General features: G+C 32.4%; 1 protein-coding gene across 5 annotated transcripts; it reads right to left on the bottom strand.

Moving 5' to 3' along the window:
* Positions 1-1739: 1739 nt before the first annotated feature.
* On the bottom strand, positions 1740-4862 carry LOC105790686 (heat stress transcription factor A-7a). 5 transcript variants are annotated; one of them, XR_008198317.1, is made up of 3 exons: positions 4279-4862; positions 2472-3572; positions 1740-2369 (listed from the first exon to the last, which is right to left on the bottom strand). XR_008198317.1 is itself a non-coding variant. In XM_012618410.2 (2 exons), the coding sequence occupies exons 1-2, from the start codon at positions 4591-4593 to the stop codon at positions 2799-2801; spliced, it is 1089 nt and encodes a 362-aa protein (XP_012473864.1). In that variant the 5' UTR covers positions 4594-4862; the 3' UTR covers positions 2379-2798. The 5 variants fall into 5 exon arrangements, 1 of the variants encoding a protein (XP_012473864.1); XR_008198315.1 differs by having other exon boundaries at positions 1740-2374; XR_008198316.1 differs by having other exon boundaries at positions 2456-3572.
* Positions 4863-20538: the final 15676 nt, after the last annotated feature.

Consider the following 20538-nt stretch of genomic DNA (forward strand, 5'->3'; position numbering starts at 1 on the left):
TATAATTTTTTTTAAAAAAATTCATGCTTACATATTTAAACCCAAACACCAAACATTCCCTCTTTCAATTTTGTCATTTCAACTAAAATAATATTTAAATTTTATATAAATTCTTAATAAATATATTATATAATTATTTTCTCACATAGTTGGTATACTATAGTTTATTGATTATGTCATTGATTGAGTTAATGTCACAAATTAAATTAATATCAACTCGAAAAAATGACAATGTAATAATAAATAATTGAAGTGCATTTAATATTGTTAGTACTGAAGTTTTTGCGCATTTAGAATTTCTTTTCACTCACAATTGTACATATTGCATATATGTTATTAGTATTAATCTCAATCTTACATTTCATTATTTATTGTATGTTATTTATAAACACACTCTTAAACTCTAAACATGTGATTTCTATAGGTGTATGTGTGTGTGATAAAATTTTTAGTATAATTAGACTCCCAAAATTTAATATTAAGATCCATCAGCACTCTTGTGCAGCGTGACCTATTCTCTTCTATAATTTCTTTTAACTAGGCTGCAGAGTTGGCCTAAAACATTGCCAACATAAAGCATTGCCTTGTTGGATATGGCAGCCCACCAGACCAAAACCCATCAAAAGGGTCCAAAACTTTGTCCATTTAATGAGAGAGATGTTGGTGTTGCCAATGAACCAAGGAAATTTTGCCACACATCAACTCACTGATTTAACTTCGGTGCACCAAATATGAGGAGAAGAAAAAAAAAACCCATTTTTCTCTGAAACCCATTTTACGCGTTGCAGGGATACAATTTGCAAACTATGGACCTTACTTCTGATATTGATTTAATTTTTTTCTCTGAAAATTCGGTTTCTTTCTGAAGTCAAAGGAAAAAACATGCATTGAATTTTATGAAAGACACCAGTGAAAACCGCGTGGAAGGGAAACTTCTGATATTTTCATATCCTATCCCTTTTGCAACCAATAATTAGCTGACATGCAACTAAACCCGTCATTCGTTTGGCCACATTTTTCCCTAGTTAAGCCAAAAGCAAGAATACCGTGTCAAATGTTTTCTTGCAACTATTCAAAACTGATCTTTGCGCTCTTTCTTGTCACTCAAGCACATATAAATTGAAAGTGAAATGTACCAGTATCATGTCGGCCGTATATATAAATTTGTAGGGAAAAATAAAACAGACCCATCGTAGAGACAAGATTGGAATCATTTAACCATTGTCCTACAACTTAATTGATCGCATGCTCATCATGTTTAAAAAGGGGTGTTCGTTAAGTCTTTTTTTGATATGCATACAATGAAAATGATGAAATGTTTTGCCAAGTTGCACATTGCTATCTAATCACACTATTTGTTTCAAAGAAGACAACATTTTTACCTTTATATACTTGCATGGGGTCCTGCAACTGAGCCCCCATTTGGTCGGTAAAACATTGACTCCCAATTACAGTGTGATCTACAGAGGAAGCAATATAGTCAAACATGTATCAGAAATGATGGTTTTTTGATATTTTGTGTTTATAAGGTCCGAAATCAGGCCCATTAATCACATTGGTCCGAACTCGTAATGTTCTTTTAACTTTTATTGCAACGATTTTTTTCTCTTCTTTTTAAAAAGAGTTTACTCGATTTTGATGTTCCAAGAGCCAGCAAATGAGGGGATTTTCAATGCAAATTGGGCCACAAAAAACTGAGAAGAATATGATGACCATGAACGTCGCTTTTGAGAATATGGTTATGTCCATAACCTCCTATGAATTCAATTCTCACTGCAAATTTCAACTTTTGAAGAAACAACATCAACCAAAATTTTAAAGAAAAAATCTTTAGTGCTTATCAGGGAATTCATGAATTCATCTGGTGAAAGCAATATCATCAAAAGACAAGCAGCGAGAAACCGTTTGTTTACATTCCCTAATTTAGACCACTGCGATTTGGTGCAAAGATTTGACAGCGACCAATCAGAATCCAATTGCCATTGGCCATAAAAATGTTGTCCTGGCACTAATGCAACAACTTCATGATTGTTCATTATTGTCCAAGTTTGATTTGATCTGTTGAAAAATGCTCAATCATGATATTAAAGCATTATTAGATGAAGTGAGAACACTGTCTCATTGCGAATTTAATTGGAGTTGGATATGATATTAAAAGGTCTAGTATCACCGACCATGGTTCTTGCCACCGTCTCCCAAGGAAGAGACGAACAAAAATACAGCGAAATTGAACTTACAAAAAAAAAAAAAGGGTTAAAGGCTACCAAGTGATGATTGTGAATTGGATTCCAATAGCAAAATCTTAGTCGGGTTTTTTCTTTGCAACTTGCAGCTACAACTTGTCGATTTTCAACAGCTTCAGAACAAATCTACACTGATTTAAGGCCAAAAACAAGAATGAATTAAAAAGAGGGTACAGCTTGTTAGTGAATTAAAATGCTTATTGGCACATTACATTGTAAAGAAAGAACCTCGAAACAAGTCATGACGATGAACACAACAGCAGATTCTGATCTACATAGCTGCACATACCTAACCAAAGATAGAGAAACATAAGCGGGAAAAATGGATATACAAAAGGGAATTGTAGATGAAGAGAAACCAGGAACAAAGAGAGATTTTCCTCTGGATATGGTTCTTTTTTGGAATGTAATTCCCCCCCTATCCTGCCAAATAAAGCATCAGAGATTCAAAGCAATGTGAATGGATCATGGCCTAATTGTGTTGTTTCTTTTCAAGACCCTTTTTCTGCAGAAAATTAAGAGATTATGAACTAATGCTACAAAAACATGCAATTGCTACTTTGGACTTGAACCCAAATACCCCAACCGGTCAGCCAATACATTCACATCTTCATCTTCACCTTCACCTCCTTCAGGTATATCCAACTCTCCTTCAAATCTCTCATTCAATAATTCTTCCCAAAACCCTTCATCAAGCTCTCTGTCATGGCCATGGCCATGTTGGAGTTCATCTTGTGGTTCCTCTTGCTCCCTTCTGGCCCTACCATACCCTTGCATTTCCAGTGCCAATGCTTCCAACTCTGTCACTTGGTATCCGTATTCACCATACTCCGGAGGTTCAGTTTTAACCGGATTTATCCCCTCGCTACCTCGGCTCGATTGGCCTACATGTCGTTGATCGATCGGCCGTCGCCTTTTCTTCGACATGGCTTCTTCGAGCTCCTTCCTTTTCTCCTTCTGTTGCATCAACTGCCGGAGGAAAGCTGGATTCTGCATAGCTCTAGCCAAGAAAGACATCATTTGTTGCTGCTTCTTTTCAGTGCCTTGTAACCTTTCTTCCATGGCTTCAATATAAGCTCGAGTGCTTTGTTGCTGTTGTCTTAGCTTCACTAATTCCATCATTAACACCTGCTTGTCCCGCTTCAATCGACCAACTTCCCCATCTACCCCAAATCTGCCAACTTCAACACAAGGACCTAAAGGTTGCTGAGATGGTGGGGGCTGAGATGTGGTCTTTCTTCTCCTAATGTTCTTCAGCAGATGCTTATGGCCTCTAAGGAACCCTTCATTGGCAAACTCCCATTTATCTGGATCAGTCTTTCTAAAACCCTGCAGTAAGTGAAATCACACAATAAATCAAATAAAAAAAACTTGTTAATAATTTATGATTAGTTCCCATTGTTGATGCAGACAAGAACCAATAAATAATTGAGCGAGGTCCCACTTCCAGAAAGAACCATTAAGGTCTAAAAATTAAAAAACAATAAGAAAAAACCCAAGGGAGTTGCTCAAAGGATTAAAATAATGGTGATAGAACAATCTCTACAAAAACGTAATAAAAAATAATATATATAAACTTTGGATGATCTGTAAGTCATGTGAGATTCCAGAACTATCGAGCATCAATAATTTAAAGAGGAAAACTTTTTGCATCCAATGAACAAGGAGATAAAAGAATAAAAAAAAATCAATTATTGCTGCAAAAAAAAAAAAACTAAACGTAAATCAAACAAAATGAGTGAAACCCAGAAGAACATTAACAAGTAAACATTTTACTAAGAATCATTATGAAGCTATGAAATGGAGGAAGCAGTGGCCTTTGGCCCTTAAATGGTGAAATTATGGTTTAGTCACTCTAAAAACTGCAATATTACATTTTGACCTTCTAAAAGATTATAATTCAACATTAGCCTCCAGGGGAATAGAAATTCTAGCTTGATGTAATAATATTTGGAGAGAAATATTTAAAATTGGAAAGTTTTTTTTTTTTTTTTTGGAAAATTGAAAACAGAGGTTGAGAGATAAGAAGACTTACGTAAGTATTGAGTTGCCTAACGAAACTAGAGAAATTATTGTGCTTGAAATATCGAGGAAGAAGATTAGTGGAGAAAGCGTGAGGATCCCACACAACAAAGCTGCTACCTCCTCTGCTCCACGAAACTATGTAATTAGTGCTAGGATCATCAACAATGTCAAAGGTCTTCGTGAGGAATGGCGGTGGCCCTGAATCGCGAAGACTCTCCATCGGCTGGGGTGGCGGCGGCCCCATCATCATCAGCGGCGGGTCATCGTCGGACTGTGAATAACTCGAGTTCGGGTACTCTTCCTTCACCGGAAAATACGGATTCATGGTCCCGAAACTCCGCTAAATTCTTTCTTCCTAAGATTACGGAATGATTCCTTTATCGAATTCAAACCCTTAATTTTGATGATTCTAAGTTCGTAAAACAAATGAGAATTTGAAAACAGGGGAAAGCTTCATATACGAAGAGCTGAAGCTGATTCCTCAAACATGTTAAAAAAAAATTGAAAACTGAATCAAAAGAGAACCAGTACGATTATAAGTAGAAAGTGAAACAGAAAATAAAGAGAGAAAAAGTGAATCTTTTTTTTTTTTTTCTGTGTGAGGTTTCTTGTTTGGGAAGGTCGTTTTTGCCGTTATAGTAGAGTTGGTAGCTTAGTCACGCTCGTTTATATAATAAAAGCCACGAAAGCAGTGTTCCGCCCCCCAGAAAAAAAAGTTTAAAATAAAGAGAAATATATTTAATTGTGGGGGATTTTACTTGTAAAAAATCATTTAGAAAGTTCTAGACATATCCAATGGAACTTAATATTTAATTATTTTGGTTTTGGTTTAATAACATAAATTTATTTTAAAAAGCCTTATCTATTTTATAAAAGTATAAATAATAAATAGTTCCTTTCTTGTAGAAAGTTCTGGAACTTCATGGTACTTTTGTATATTCATTATTATTAGGTTTTTAATTTTGGGAGAAAAAATGGGATTCCATTGTAATCTGAATTTTGATTGGTTGGACAATGGGTCCCACACAATGTTTTTGGTCTTAAAATTATGACTAATTTATTAATAACATAACATCTCACAGTGTGGGCAGATTCTTTTCTTAATTAATTGTTGCATACAAATTTTTATTAAGTAGGTAGGCACATAAAGCTTTAAATCAACATATTACATGTAGAAATTCCTAGTTTATCTTCTAAAAATAATGATAACAAGTTGAGCCTGACTAGATGAACAAGTTCGCGCTCTTTTCTAAGAATGTACTGGAATTGAACAGCCAACAATAAAATTGGTTAAGTTTTGATTAAGGGTGAAATAAAAAATGAAAATGGAATCCGCCCCTAGTTTTGAAGCTTCATTGATGTGGATTTAGAATAAAATAATAGATTATTGTTTGTTGGTTGGTAGGGTGTAACTAAATGAGATAGAAGTGATCCAAGTGATTATGACTTGAAAAGCCAAAGATAAATAGTTAAATGAAAGTCAATTTTGTTGTATCCAACTTTTTGGAATGAGAGGAAGCACAGTGCAATTGCGGATGCCTCCATCTAGTTTAGGGGAAAATTTTGCATTTCCCTAATTCATCACTAGTATTTTTATTACATTTTAGCCCTTTTTGTTTTCTTTTTACATTATTTGTTGCTTTAGTTATTTATCTAAAAAGAAGGTTCTAACCCATTTTGTCATCACACCTGTCCTTTTTCTCTTTTTTCGCCCTATAAGATAATCGTAAAATTTTAACATTGAACCCTTTACTTTGCTAAAGTTTAGGATTTAGTTTACTTTATCGATGATAGTTGGTGTAAATAATTAACGTTCTTAACTGTTCCAGTTAAAATGTTGTCGTCAACTTTTCATAACAACACCTTTCTAACGCATACCAAAAAGTTTTTTGTTTTCGTTATGATAAATACACCTTTCTAACATACAAGAAAAATATATTTCAGTATGATGATTTTGGAATGTATATTTTTAGGAGAAGCTTCAACCTGAGCATTTTAATCGAAATAATAAACTATTTGGACTAACAAAAAATAGATGAACCGAATTATGTCAAATTAAAGTATAGATATTAGATCTTAAATTTAAACATAGTAGAAGGACCATAATTATAATTTGACATAAAACAACGGCCAAAACATTCTAATTTTAATTATTTGAAAGTAGAACAAAACAAGTTTTATTATATTTTACGCGGTTTGGGAATTTCATCACTACAAATCATGTTATATTATCACAATTGTTCAACTACCAAAATAATTAGGGATAGTGATTTATTTCACCTTTTAATTTTATAAAATCATTTTAGATCTCTATTTAATTTTTCGTTTTTTTAACTTTTAAATTTATATTTTCTTTTTGTCAAATCATCTTAAAATAGATGGAAAAATTAACGTTCATACATGTGAATTGTCATGTGGATGACACGCCAACATTTAACTAATTTTTTAAATTATAAAAATTATTTTTAAAAATTAAAGACATCATATTATTTAAAAAATATAAAAATATATTTTTAAAAAATTTAAATTTTAACTAAATGCTGACATGTCATCCACATGGCAATCCACGTGTATGCCACATCAGCAAAGTTAACAAATGTTAACTTTTCCATCAACTTTGGGTGATTTGATAAAAAATATAAGTTCAAAGGTTAAAAAAGACAAAAAATTAAATGGAAGGCTAAAATGATAAATTTTTTTTGTAAATTTGGAGGGCCAAAAAAAATTATTATGCCAAACAAGTGTATAATTCAACTTTTAGCTACCAACAAGTTATACTAAAAAAACAAATAGTGAAAGTTGGGGAATTTTAAAAAATAAAATTCTACTCGATAAGGGTTGACACCATGTATCAATAAAGAGGAGGAATGGTAGAGGTGATGGACGATTTACTCTTGGAAGGCAAAGAGCTATCATGGATAGAGAGGCAGCCAAAAAAGAGGAAGGAAGAGAGAAAGAGAGGAGTTGTCTATATTCCCCTCTCACTGAAGTGTAGGGGCTTTTATATGTGAGATCATGTCAAACCGAGGTTAAGTGGGCCTAATTTTCTATATGATCTCATTTTTTGGTTTTACTATTTTTATCCAAACCTATCAAAGTTCGGATAGATAACTTGGTCCATTCTAAATGGAAGTTAGGTTTTAGTCACCTTTAAATGATTAAGGACGGTAATTCATAGATAACATAATTTTTCTATTTCATTATGTGAAATAAACTATTTTTGTAAAATAATATTATTATAATTTATTTGAGTGTCCTTATAGTAGTACCCCTATCATCTAGGGTAGTTATGTGTTTAATGTGACATCATAACGAGTTTTACTGATTTTTTTTATGTATAATAACGACCCACCGAAATGTCCCATTAAAAACATCATAATAAAAACATTTATCTCTTTTATAGCTACCCTAGATGGTAGGGGCACCATTCTAAAAGCATCAAGTAGATTTTACTTGTTTCTCTCCAACAAATTGTGACTCTTTGGTTAAGGACATATTTTGGGATAGAGGATTTTTCTTTCTCTCCTTCCATCATTCCAATCAGCTCTTGATCTATCAAGTGAATTGTCGATAACTATGGTCTCCCACTTTATCTATCAACAAATATAATTAAAGGTGGAGTTGTAGGCATATATATGTATATGGATAAAAATATAATTCAAATACAATAATAAAAAAAATTATAAATTATTAATTTCAATCATTGTAAAGGGAAAACTATACCATTAGTCATTAAACTATAAGTAAGTTTTCGTTTTGGTCATTAAATTATGCAAAAAAAATTTATTCAAGTCACTAGATTGTTAAAATCGATGCTATATTTCTTTTTTATGTTTGTATTTTCTGTACCAATTGAAAGCTCTATTCCCCTTCTCTTCTATAGGTCAATTTTTTTTCATGAAACAACTTTAGATGCCACGAATCTACAAACCAAAATTCAAATAGTTTTTTTATCCGATCTCCAACATTGACCATTAGATCGACTTGGATCTAAAGTATGTTCTTTTACTCATCGATGGGTACTAATCTATCGTATCAATCATTGCTTGGAGCTTGTTGGCGGAACTTAAAAAAAAAAAAGCTTAACAGTCTAGTGACTTAAATACAAACTTTTGAATAATTCAATAACTTAAACGAAAACTTTCGAATAATTTAATAACCAAATTGTAACTTTTTTAGTTAAATAACCAAAACAAGAATTTATCTATAATTTAGTGACTAATAATATAATTTACCCATATATAAATAATAATGTTAGCATATAGATTCTAAGTGAATAACATGAATGACCATCTTAAAAAATTGGCAAGACATGATGATGTGGTGGACACCGTGGCGCGCACAAATACGACACATCTCCCATCCCTCCACCGTTGGCCAAGCCTAAATCTGGGCTTCCACAGAAACAAAGTCTCAGCCACCAGACAAGTGGCTAACTCTATTTGCAAATACAAAGTTGAAGTTAATTTTAAAAATAGAAAAGAAGGGGCACAATTTTATTATTCTACTACTTTCCAATATTAAAATATAAATAAGATACCATTAGTATCTATGAACAAATAATTTTAAAATATTTTTTTGTCTATCCATATAGATATTCGGGAAGGCCATACAAAGTTGAAAATGCCGATGAATTGGGACCACGTCACTCCAAATACTTTATTTTATTTTAATATATCGAACATTCCAGAAACAAAAAGAACATATATTCTTTAAGATAAAATGGTTATAAATACCCTTTTTTGGAATATTTAAAATATTATTATTTGAAAAAAGTTGTAACAGAATAGTGAATAGTCGCAGGTTTGGATTGGACAAAGAGGAAGGTGAAGCGACTCTATAATGGTAATTAATCCTAATTCTGAACATTTTTGGAATACGTGGCAGATGTTAGTAGGAAGTTGCACGGCAATTCATACACGTGTCTATAATCTAATAGTTTTTGGGCTTTTGACCAAGATGGATATTCATCTTTTGTGACACGTCAACAAAATGTTAGCAAAGAATTGGATAGTTTCCAGTTTTACACTTTGGGGGCTAAATATGTAATAATCGAAGACAACGTAAGTACTAGTAATAAATATTATTATATTATTAGCATCATAGCATGAGACATAAACTAGGGTTCTTTTCTTTGTCTCTAAAATGCAGATTAATAAAGAGATAATTGTAAAGTAGATTCTGAAGTTTATTCTAATTTTAAATTTGGTCTTTGTATTACATAAAAATGTCTAATTGGGGGTATTTAAAGTTTCATTTCGTACGTGATTCACTTAAAGAAAACCTCATTTACTGATAGATGGCTATACTGACGGATCGAATTGGTAGGTTTAGGAACTATAAACCGACGGATTTTTACTTAATTGATAACTTTGATAGCATTTGTCGACAGATCAAAATATCACTCGATATTGCTCTACTTACCCAACAAAAGGTAAAACTTTGGCAATATAACTAGACCTTTTACCGACGGATGGATGGGGTCCGTTGGCAAAGGTACGGATAAATATAACATGGCTTGTGGCGTGTTTCAAACCTACGGCTGATCGTCTGTAGAGACGCTTAAAATTAGATGAACTAGCATTAGATCCCCGCATAGGTTGGGTTTTCAAAAAATTTTAATAAAAAATAATTAATTAATTTTAAAATTATTTTGTTTAATAATACTAATTATTTAATAAAAAGTTCTATTTTAAAATGTAGTTGTAACATCCCTTATCTGACCCAATCGCTGGGTCCAAGTAATAGAGTGCCACATTTATTGCTAGAGCAACTACTGACAAATTGTTAGCTCAAATAATTAAACCGAAATTGCCAAGAGAGGGAAAGTGATTTGGCTTTTAAAAATTTTGTGAAAGCTAGAGAGAAATGATAGAAAATTGAATACAAGAATTTAGAGTGGTTCGGCCCCAATTGCCTACTCCACTATCTTAGCTTTCAACAACTAAAGATTTTCCTAAATTCACTAATTTGATAACCTTTGAGTTTAATGTTTAACCTTACAAACTCCCTTAAGGTTTCTACTCAAACCTTAAGATACAAACTCTCTCAAAGAGATACAAAGAAGCAAACAAAGAAAGAATCATTACAAGATCAAAGTATTTGCAAATTAAGCTCAATTACAAGGAAAAACCTGAGCTAATACAATATCAATGAAGCTCACAAGTGTATGAATGAAAAGTGTGAAAATATTTGACACAAATGTTGTTTGATTGATCTTTTTGCTTGAATATGCTTTCTTATTGTTGTAGGACCTTTGGAAGATGGTATTTATATCATCTAACAAATTTTCAACCATTGAGGTTATTGTGAAAGTTAATAGAGCCGTTGGGATGGAAATACCAGTGCATTTAATTCACCTGCAACAAAAGGTATCGATACTATTTGGAAAAGTATCGATAATTTTAGCATTTAATGCATTGATTTAGTGACAGTTAAAATTGATAAAATCGATACCAAGATAAAATTACTGATACCAAATAAAAGGTATCCATACTAGATAGATACTTGATGAATACCTCAAAATGGCAGAATGCAAATTTCATATCAATACTAAAAAATGTATTGATAAAGTGTGTCAATATCGACACCATTTAAAAATTTATCGATAGCTAACAAAAAGATATTGATACCGTAGCGACACTTGGTAAAATGTTTCTGAGTCAGTAGCCTATTTTGGTATCAATTTCTAGAAATCTATTGATACCTGACAAAAAAGTATTGACAGTGGATCGATACTTTTGGGCTTGAAGCATTTTTGACTTGTTTGAAAAAAATGTTTTGAAGTGTTGTTTTTAATTTACTTGACCTTTAAAAGTTTTCTAAGTATAAATTTGATATTTTTATATTTTAAAAATAATTTGAAGTATAATTTTGCCAAGTGTTGTTTAAAATGATTTTTATTCAAAACATGGTGTTTGTTATATCAAAATGTTTCTATCAAATAAAGTTTGGGTCAACAATCTCCCAATCGATTGTTATACATGATAAAGGCAACATTTGAACGCCTATTTGACTGAAAGCAATCGATCCACCAATAGTCGGTGTTTTGAATGACAATATGCTTAGATATAGGATTAAAGATCCAAGAGATAACGATATGTAAGAGTCGGTCATGCATATCTAAGTTAACAGCAAGATTAGATGGAACAAAAATGGTAGAATTAACTGGACCCTTTTCATTAGACACCACCGGGAGGTAAGAACAAAAATTTTTCAAAATCTTCTATAGTGTGGTGAATATGTGTATTCATAATATAGGAATTAATGACAATAACAATTTTGCCAAACTCATCATGTTCGAGCTTGTTGTTACTATAAAATGCTCGGACAATGTTTTCGAAATTGGGAGAAAGTATTCTAAAGAAATCAAGTAATTGTCACTCACAAAAAAAGCGAGGATAATGAAAATTAAATGATTCTAAAGAATCAACATCTAAAGTTCTAAAGGTATTAACTAGACGAGTGACGAAGTTTCTATCAAACCGTTCTCGTTCTGTTGGAGAATGAAAACATTTTCCAAAGGACGAGTTAGACCCACTAGAGGCAGTAACATAAGAGGGACCGAATTTAGGACTTTTCTTAAGAGGCATACTTGTAATCTAAAGTTCTAAGACACTAAATTTACTAAGAAAATTCATTGGGGAATTTCTACAAACACTTTGTGAGCAAGATGTTAAAACCAGATATTCAACAATGTGGGAAAAAATTAGGTAACCCCCTGAACAAAAACACAACAAATAAGTTCTAAATCATCCCAAAACTCAATTTCAAAATAATAATTTAGCAAAAAATTTAATGAAATTTTGAAATAAATTTTTTTACCTCAAAATGTGTCTTAAAATAGTGAAATCCTTGAGCAACCTTGTGTAATCCTTGATGAAAATGATAATGAAAGTTGTTTTTGTTTAGGGTTTGGAGGTATGAAAAATAGATGAATTTTTTGGGGGAAACTGTTTATGATTAAAAACACGGTGCAATATCATTAAACCTTGATAGGTATTGATAATTTTAAAAGGGGTATCAATAATTTTTCAACAGGTATCAATAATTTTTTATGGTATCGATACCAAAAGCCCATTCTATTTTCTTAAGTGTAGAAAATTGTTCCCAACTTGATTTCTAAGTACTCAAAAGTTTTAAACTAACTTAGAGTGACTTTTTATCAAATTCTAATGATTTCATATGTTTAAAATGTCAAATTTGAGTATGATACATATGAAACATAGAGTATTATAAGGCATGCAAAATTGAATATTAATCATTCAACAAAGTCTAATTTAGCACAATCAAAGGCATTCAACAATCATGTAAATTAGACCAAATGAATAAAAAATAGAATAATCATGCAAAATCAACTCCCCCTAACTAATTGCATAGACAACCATTTAAATAATGTGTTCATGATTTTTTTAAAAATTTCAAGTCATAAAATATTTTGAAAAACAACTAAGTGCATAAAATTATTTGAACACAAAAATTAAGACAATGTAGTAATGCCTAGGGGTAAGCATTCGATCGAATCAAATGAAAAAAATTCGAGTTAATCAAGTTGACGATTCCTATTTTATCATCCTAACTCGATTAGAAAATTTCTCAAATCGAGTCGAGTGAGATGGAATTCGAATCGAATCAAATCAAATATATTTGTTCGAGTTAAATTTAAAAAATGACTTTGGGCCCTTGTAACCACTTCACCCACCGTAATCAAATTTGTTATTAACTTTCATCCCCCCATAATTTATTTATTAATCTTTTATATATGTGTTAGCTTCTTTGCTTGCTTAGTTGCTTCAATTATCTTCTGATTTTTGTCACTGTGTATTTAGAAATTCAAAATATATTAAATGTAAAAACGTGATTTTTAATAGAAGTTATCTTAAAGATAAAATGTGAAATTGATACCAACATAAAATTTTAACACAAATATTTTATGGTATCATCAATAATTCAATTTTAAAATAAATTTATAAAGATTTAATATGATTAAACAATTCAATAATATAAATAATGCAAAATGTGAAATTTAATTTAATAATATAAATAATAGATATAAATAAAATTATTACTATTTAGGTTTAAAGATATTTTAGATGATTTTTTATTTTGGGTAAATGGTGAGAAGTAAAAATTTTAGGGGAAAATAAGAAGTTTTGAGGGAAATTCTGTTTCGAATAATTGAACACAATTATACGTGCATTTAACATGCATTTCTCGATTCCAATCCGTTAAATCCTCAGACCACTTAGGAAATTGAAATAATAACATACGAGCAATGTTTTTAACTATTATCAGTGAAGGTAATATAATATATTTTTAAAAATTGATTGGGCTATTAACATCGAGCCCCTTATTACTTGAGCAAGTAAAATACTATCCCAAGCTTCTGCTATTTATATCCTCATTTTCTCTTCTCTTTTGTATTTTTCTCTTTTGGCCTCGTCTTTTTTGTCGATCTTTTTTTCTGTATAATTAGAAATTTTTTATTATTTATTTTTAAATATCCAATTTTGAGATATTCGCTTCAGCGGTCCAAAAATATCAAAAGAAAAAAAAAGAGTGGTTTGTCTACTCTATCCAAAAAAAAGGGGGAATGTACATTTGCTTAAAACAACTCCCAAGTAATTGTTTTACATCTTTGGGCACGGTTGGAACCTTTTATTATGTCACGCCGAAAATTTGATTGTTGCGAATAGCGTATCAAAGCCGCTTCGTCTATTTGATCAGGATCATTAGCATATTTGGTATTAGTATAAGTATCAATGTTTGCCTGGTTATTAGTAAAAATCACGACGCGCTTGGATTTTCTTGAACGAATTTCATGCTCTGCTTTTACATTTTCCCCATTTTCTTCCTCACGTTGTTCTAAATCGTCGATTAATTTGTATGACCATCGAGGAAATTTTTTTACTTATTTCTTTTATTCCAATAGATTTTTTTTTCTAAATGTTTGATTGTTGGGATTAGTTATAACTATTTTGAATAAAAATTTCAAAATTTTGACTCGATTCTCAGAATCGATATTTCCTTGTTCATCTTCTATCAATGTCAATAAAGAGAGTTCTTTTTCTGTTGCTAATGATTTTATATTGAGTGTATCTAATGTCTGTTCAAGTTCGTGATAGTCAGTAGTAAGAAGTAGAGCATGAATCTTATTTATCCAAAACGGATCCGTGTTGTTTTTTATAAGTTTGATTTATGCTTAAAGGAGAACCCCATTTTTTTATTCTTCCGCGGTAAGGTCCAGGCAAGAAAGGTCATTGAGGGAATAAAATTTTCGGGAGAAAGTAGATAGGGGCTAGGATGAGAGGGGAGTAAAAGTTTTGGGGAAAAAGTAGGAGGGAGTAAAAGTTTTTATTGGGGGGAAGTAAAAAGGTTTGGGGATTTAGAGTAAAACAATAAAATTTTATAGTTTGTATTCAGTTTACTCGAATTATTTCAGAAATTTGAATTCGAAAGCTAAACTCGATTTGAACTCAAAATTCAAAAATTTGAGTTGACGCAAATAACTCAAACAACTCAATTCATTTAACTCAAAATTCAAAAAAAAAATTTAATTTTTTTGAGTCGAATCAAGTTTCATTCACCCTTAGTAATGCCTAGCTCTCTCCTAAGTGTCTAAAGTCTTTCTTTATCTAATTGTTAAGTAAAAATGTCAACTAATTGATGCAAAGTGTCTACATACTCTAGAACAATACCACCTCTTTGTACATGATCTCTAATAAAATGATGTCTAATTTCAATGTACTTAGTCCTAGAATGTTGAATGGGATTCTTAGTGAGACAAATAACACTAGTATTGTCACACTTGATAGGAACAATATCTATATAAATTCCATAGTCCTTAAGTTATTGTTTTATCCATAAAACTTGATCACAACAACTATCGGCGGAAATCTATTCTGCTTCGGTGGTGGACAACACAACACTATTTTGTTTCTTTGAAAACCATGAAGCATTTTGCCTAGGAATTGATAAGTACCGGAGTTACTTTTCCTATCTAGTTTGCAACTTCCAAAATTCGCATCCAAGAAATCATGCTAAATGAAGAGTCTCTAGGATACCAAAGGCCTAAATTAGGAGTATCTCTAAGGTACCTAAAAATTCTCTTAATGGCTTGTAAATGTAATTCCTTAGGGCATGATTGATATTTAGCACACAAGAAAACACTAAACATAATATCCAGTCTACCTGCAGTAAGATAAAGCAATGAGCCAATCATAGACCTATATAATTTTAAATCAGCACATTTACCTTTTTCATCTTTGTCAAGTTTTGTAGAAGAGCTCATGGGTGTAGCTTGTGGTTTAAGATTGTCCATCCCAAACTTCTTGAGCATTTCCCTTGTGTACTTAACTTGATTGATGAAGATGCCATCTTTCTTTTGCTTAATTTGGAGTCCGTAAAAAAGTTTAGTTCTCCCATTATGCTTATCTCAAATTCACCTTGCATTAGCTTTGAAAATTCTTGACAAAGAAGATCATTAGTAGAACCAAAAATAATATCATCAACATATATTTGAATTACTAATAAATCTGTCTTTTCTTTTAATAAAAAGTGTTGTGTCAAACTAAAACCTTTTTCAACAAGAAACTTTGAAAGTTTTTCATACCAAGCTCTAGGAGCTTGTTTCAAAACATATAAAGCTTTTGGTAATTTAAACATGGTTTAGAAATTTTGGATCTTCAAAACTGGGTAGTTGTTCAACATACATTTATTCATTTATAAAACAATTTAGAAAAACACTTTTTTACATCAATTTGATTTACTTTAAAATCATTAAAGCATTCTAATGGCTTCCATTCTAGCTACGGGAGCATATGTTTCATCATATTCTATTCCTTCCTCTTGAGTGTAACATTAAGCAACAAGCCTAGCCTTTTTATTCACTTTTTTACCACTCCCATCCAACTTATTTCTAAAAACTCACTTATTACCTATCGTAGATTTATCACATAGTCTTTCTACAAGGGTCTATACATTGCTTCTCTCAAATTGATTTCATTCATCTTGCATAGCCAATATCCAATATTTATAATTTAATGTTTCTTTGATATTTTTAGGCTCAATGCATAAAATAAATGTAACATAATTATATGTATTTCTAATAAAAGATCTAGTGGTTACCCCTTTGGATGGATCTCCCAAAATCTTACCATCTTTCACATAGTTGAACTCTCTTGGATGAGTGACTTCCCTCTCTTTTATTGTAAGCTCATTTAGAGAATCTTGTGCTTATTCTTGAATCTTTTCATTTGATGAGTGATCAACTTTATCATCATTATGAAAATTTTTTGCATCATCATCATCATCAATACAAGGATCATTTCTAGGAGGAAGGTTAGAGTCATAAAAAAGATGTATAAACTCTTCTACTACTAAATTTATTTTGTTAAACACTCGAAAAGCTTTAGAATTTAAAGAATAACCAAGAAAAATTCCTACATCACTTTTTGTGTAACATCCCGCCCTACGGAGTTGTAGTAATCGAGTACTGTTCTAGTCATGAGTAGGATACACAAAGAATAAAAGCTTATAAGTGTTAGAATTAGACAACCTATAAGAATTAGAGGAGTGCCCCCACAAGGCCTATAGATTTGGTGAACACTGGGTTAGCACGTAATGATCAAAGAAGTAAGCTCAACAAGGAACAATTCACCCCAAAAGCCCTTAACTTGAGTGAATGGAATGGGCAGAGTTTGTTATTAGTAATGAAGAAATAAATCTTGTGTTGAGAAGTTTATGTCAAAAATGAGGGAAATTAGTAATGATGACCTTTAGCTGGTCAGGATATAAGGAAAAGATAGGTAGGAAGTAACCAAATGAGAACTAAGATAGTTAAGAACTAAAAGAGAGTACTTGATTAGTTCTTGGAATTCGTAACATTTGGAAAAGACCACCAAGTGATTGATGTGACGATTGTTAAGTCCTAATAAAGTCAAGGGACAAGTCAAGATGTTTAAAATATGAAATGTATCTCTCTCCTTGGGAGAGCAAAACCAAGAAAAGATAGGAAAGCTCATCTAGGTTAAATATAAGGCCTGGCGAATGGCGAACTATGAAGTCTATTAGTAAATAAAACGTTATTCGCCCTAATAAAACTTTTGACGTATATGCGGACGCATAGTTTATAACGAAATCTGATGCGAGAAGTCATTAGGAAAGGATGCCTAGAAAAGTATTACATATACTCACATAATAAAATCACCGCAAAAAAGGTGTGATGTGCTAAAGCGTGATCAGTTAAGCTATTAGATACGCCTTAACGAAGGATGGGATAAGACCCAAAAGTATGTTAGGTCAAGGTAAGTGTGCCCATAATTATTGCTTTTATAGCTATCATGCATCTACATGGTAAATCAGTAGGATTAATACACGTATCAAACATTTAATGGGACAAAGGAAAATATCTAGCTGGCCGGGTTAATGATGGGTACTATTCCTTTACTTTCTCGAGAAGTATCCTCCATCCATATAAGGATGAGTTAAGAGGGAAAAAATCCTCTTATCCTTTAGGATAGAGACTGTCCATGGCAGGCCCTACTGACGACCACTTTGAAATATGGGAGGTTCGGGTAAAAATATAGGCCCGAAATATGGGCTTGGGCAAAAAAACGAGGCACGTTTAAAAAATGGGTCGAGCTCGGGCTCAACTTTTTGGCTGAGCTACCAAATTTACCGAATATAATAAATATATATTTTAATTTTTAATTTTAAAATACTTTAAAAATATTTTTTTATTTTTATTTTAAAATATTTTTTGTGTTTATTAAAAATCGAGTTTAATGGGTAGGGCTCGAGCTTATTATTTTTTCTTGGTAGGGCTGGGCAAAATTTTAGGCCCATATTTGGTAGGCCGAGCCCGCCCTAAGAGTCAGGCCAAAAAAATTTGAACTGGCCGAACTCGCCTGACCATGGACAGGTCTACTTTAGGATGAGTCAGGAATGAGAAGATCAGCTTTGAGATGTCCAGTATGTAAGGTAAGTTTCCCAACCTTACATGCTAAGTTGCCATAAGAGTGGATCTGTTTAAGCTTAGTAATGAAAATGGTAAAACCTTGTTGTACAATTCTAGTGTTCAAGTGAGAAAGGAAATATCTTAATGATTTTCTTGTGGTTTAACGTTTAAGAGCTGATGATCTTCGCGATGGAAGCCCTAGTTTGAAGTTTAAACTGCCTTTGAGGCTAATAGGTGAGTCTCTAACTGACCCTTATTTGCACGCGTGCGTGTTAATCTCTTCTACTCTGAATGATTGTGCTGTAAACAAGAGTAAGTTATGTAGGTGTGATATGTCTCTATTATGAAATGAAGGACATGTATGATAAAAATGTAAAGAAAAATGAACTTGATGATATGTTTCCCTTTTGATGGAAGTATGTACATGAACGTGTTTGGAAGTATGATTCTGTCGTGAATGAATCTTTGTATAAGTTGCATGTCTAGAAGAGTAAGTCTGTTAAGTATGAGTCTTCATAAAAACTTTGTTTTCATGTGAGCCTGTTGGGACAGTAAACACGAATTCTAGCCATAGAAAAAGAAGATCATATTGTGTAATGCCTAGCCATTTGTTTTGACATCATATGGCAAGTGAAGACCACATAGTGTAAGATCTAGTCTGAGACTATGACATCATGTGAGGAAAAAGAAAAAGGACGGTTGGGCGAGTACAATGGCGATGAGGGGCAAACTTCAAGACATTGAGTTTAGGCAAATCCCTATTATAAAAAATGCCATTTACCAAAATATGGAAGCCTTTGTGCCTGTTCTCTGTTATATGTAAGCCCTAGTTGCGAAATCAATTATATGTGAGCCTTTATGGCGGAATATGTTATATGCGGAAGCCTTTGTGGCTATTCTGTTATGAGAAAAGCCTTCGGGGTTGATTCTGATAAAGTAAAGCCATAGTGGCTAATTTTGTTGTCTAAGAGCCTTTGAAGCTGGTTCTTTTATGTGAAGAGCCTTTGTGGTTGTATTTGTTAAATGCGCCATTGTGTTTGTTATATATAGATGCATTTATGGCTATGTAATGCTATATGAGAGCCTTTGTGGCTATCTATATGGACGCCTCTATGACTATCTTGTGAATGTATCTAGATGCCCTCGCAACTATCTAATGTGAGTAGGTGCCTTTGTGGCTATTGAAAGTTGTGTAGATGCCTTTGTGAATATCTAAGTCAAGTGGACGCCTTCATTGCTATTTTTTGATCAAGCAAGTGTCATAATCTTCCAAGAAACAAGGGAAGATATTTGAACTCAGGAATACACCTTAGTGGCATAATCTATGAAAGTAACCTCGGAACAAAGATTTAATGGTAATGCCAAAGTGGCGAACTCTGTCAACGAAATACAAATACGGTATAGTCTGAGTAGATGACTCTCTGAAGGAAAGGTAAATGTATGGTATCTAATGAACAATGTCAAAAATATTCTGAATGTGAAGGATGAGATGGGCTCTGTATAAACAAAAAGGGAAAATGGTCAATAAAGTAAAAGAGGCCAAAATGAAAGATGTGGCAGATACGAGAAGATTAAGGACCCGATATGGGTAAGAGGATGAAAAAGTAATGAATAATACATGTAGTATGTTCTTAAGGAAGTCTTAGATGATTACGTATGAACTGTACTATAAGGAGTGATAGAGCAATGTACCCGCCAAGGAAGGACAAAGGCCAAAAAATACGTAAAATGTTCAGTATGCTACAAGGGTATGACCACGTAAGATAAGTGAATTCTGAATAAGGTATGGTTCTAAGCAGAAAGCGATAAGAGAGAATAGGGTAAATGCAACCTAGAAATGTAGGAAATGAATCTGGTAAGTATCCACCAAGACGAAAAGGGAAATGTCAAGCACTAGACTTATTATGATAAAATAAATCAGGTACTTATAGCTTATCTCACTAAGTTATTGTGAACTTATGGTGGTTGCTTCTGAATGCAAGAGTTGGTAATAAAGAGTGCACCGAGAGATGATACCAAAGCTACATTAGTAGAGCGGCGATTTGTGCTGATGTGCATACAGAGAAGAGAAGTACAAGGGGAAAGTCTCCCCAAATAATGGGATAAAAGGCCATAGTTTATGCCAAGAAAGGCTATAAAAGTATAAGCTGTATAGAAAGTTATATGGCAAAGTGAAGGCTATGCAGAAGTTATAGTACCCTGACTATGTATTTGGTAAAAGCGAAGCGTAGTTTCATTATATAAACGTGAATACAAATATATTTCTAGTAAAATACATGAGGTAATTCAAGAACAAAGATAAAGAAATTTTAT

The sequence above is a fragment of the Gossypium raimondii genome, chromosome 8 (assembly GCF_025698545.1).
Source record: "Gossypium raimondii isolate GPD5lz chromosome 8, ASM2569854v1, whole genome shotgun sequence".
NCBI lineage: Eukaryota > Viridiplantae > Streptophyta > Magnoliopsida > Malvales > Malvaceae > Gossypium > Gossypium raimondii.

Coding starts and splice junctions, on each gene's coding strand:
- LOC105790686 (XM_012618410.2), bottom strand. CDS start 4,593: ATGAATCCGTATTTTCCGGTGAAGGAAGAGTACCCGAACTCGAGTTAT. Junction 3,573..4,278: donor TTAGGCAACTCAATACTTAC/GTAAGTCTTCTT, acceptor CACTTACTGCAG/GGTTTTAGAAAGACTGATCC.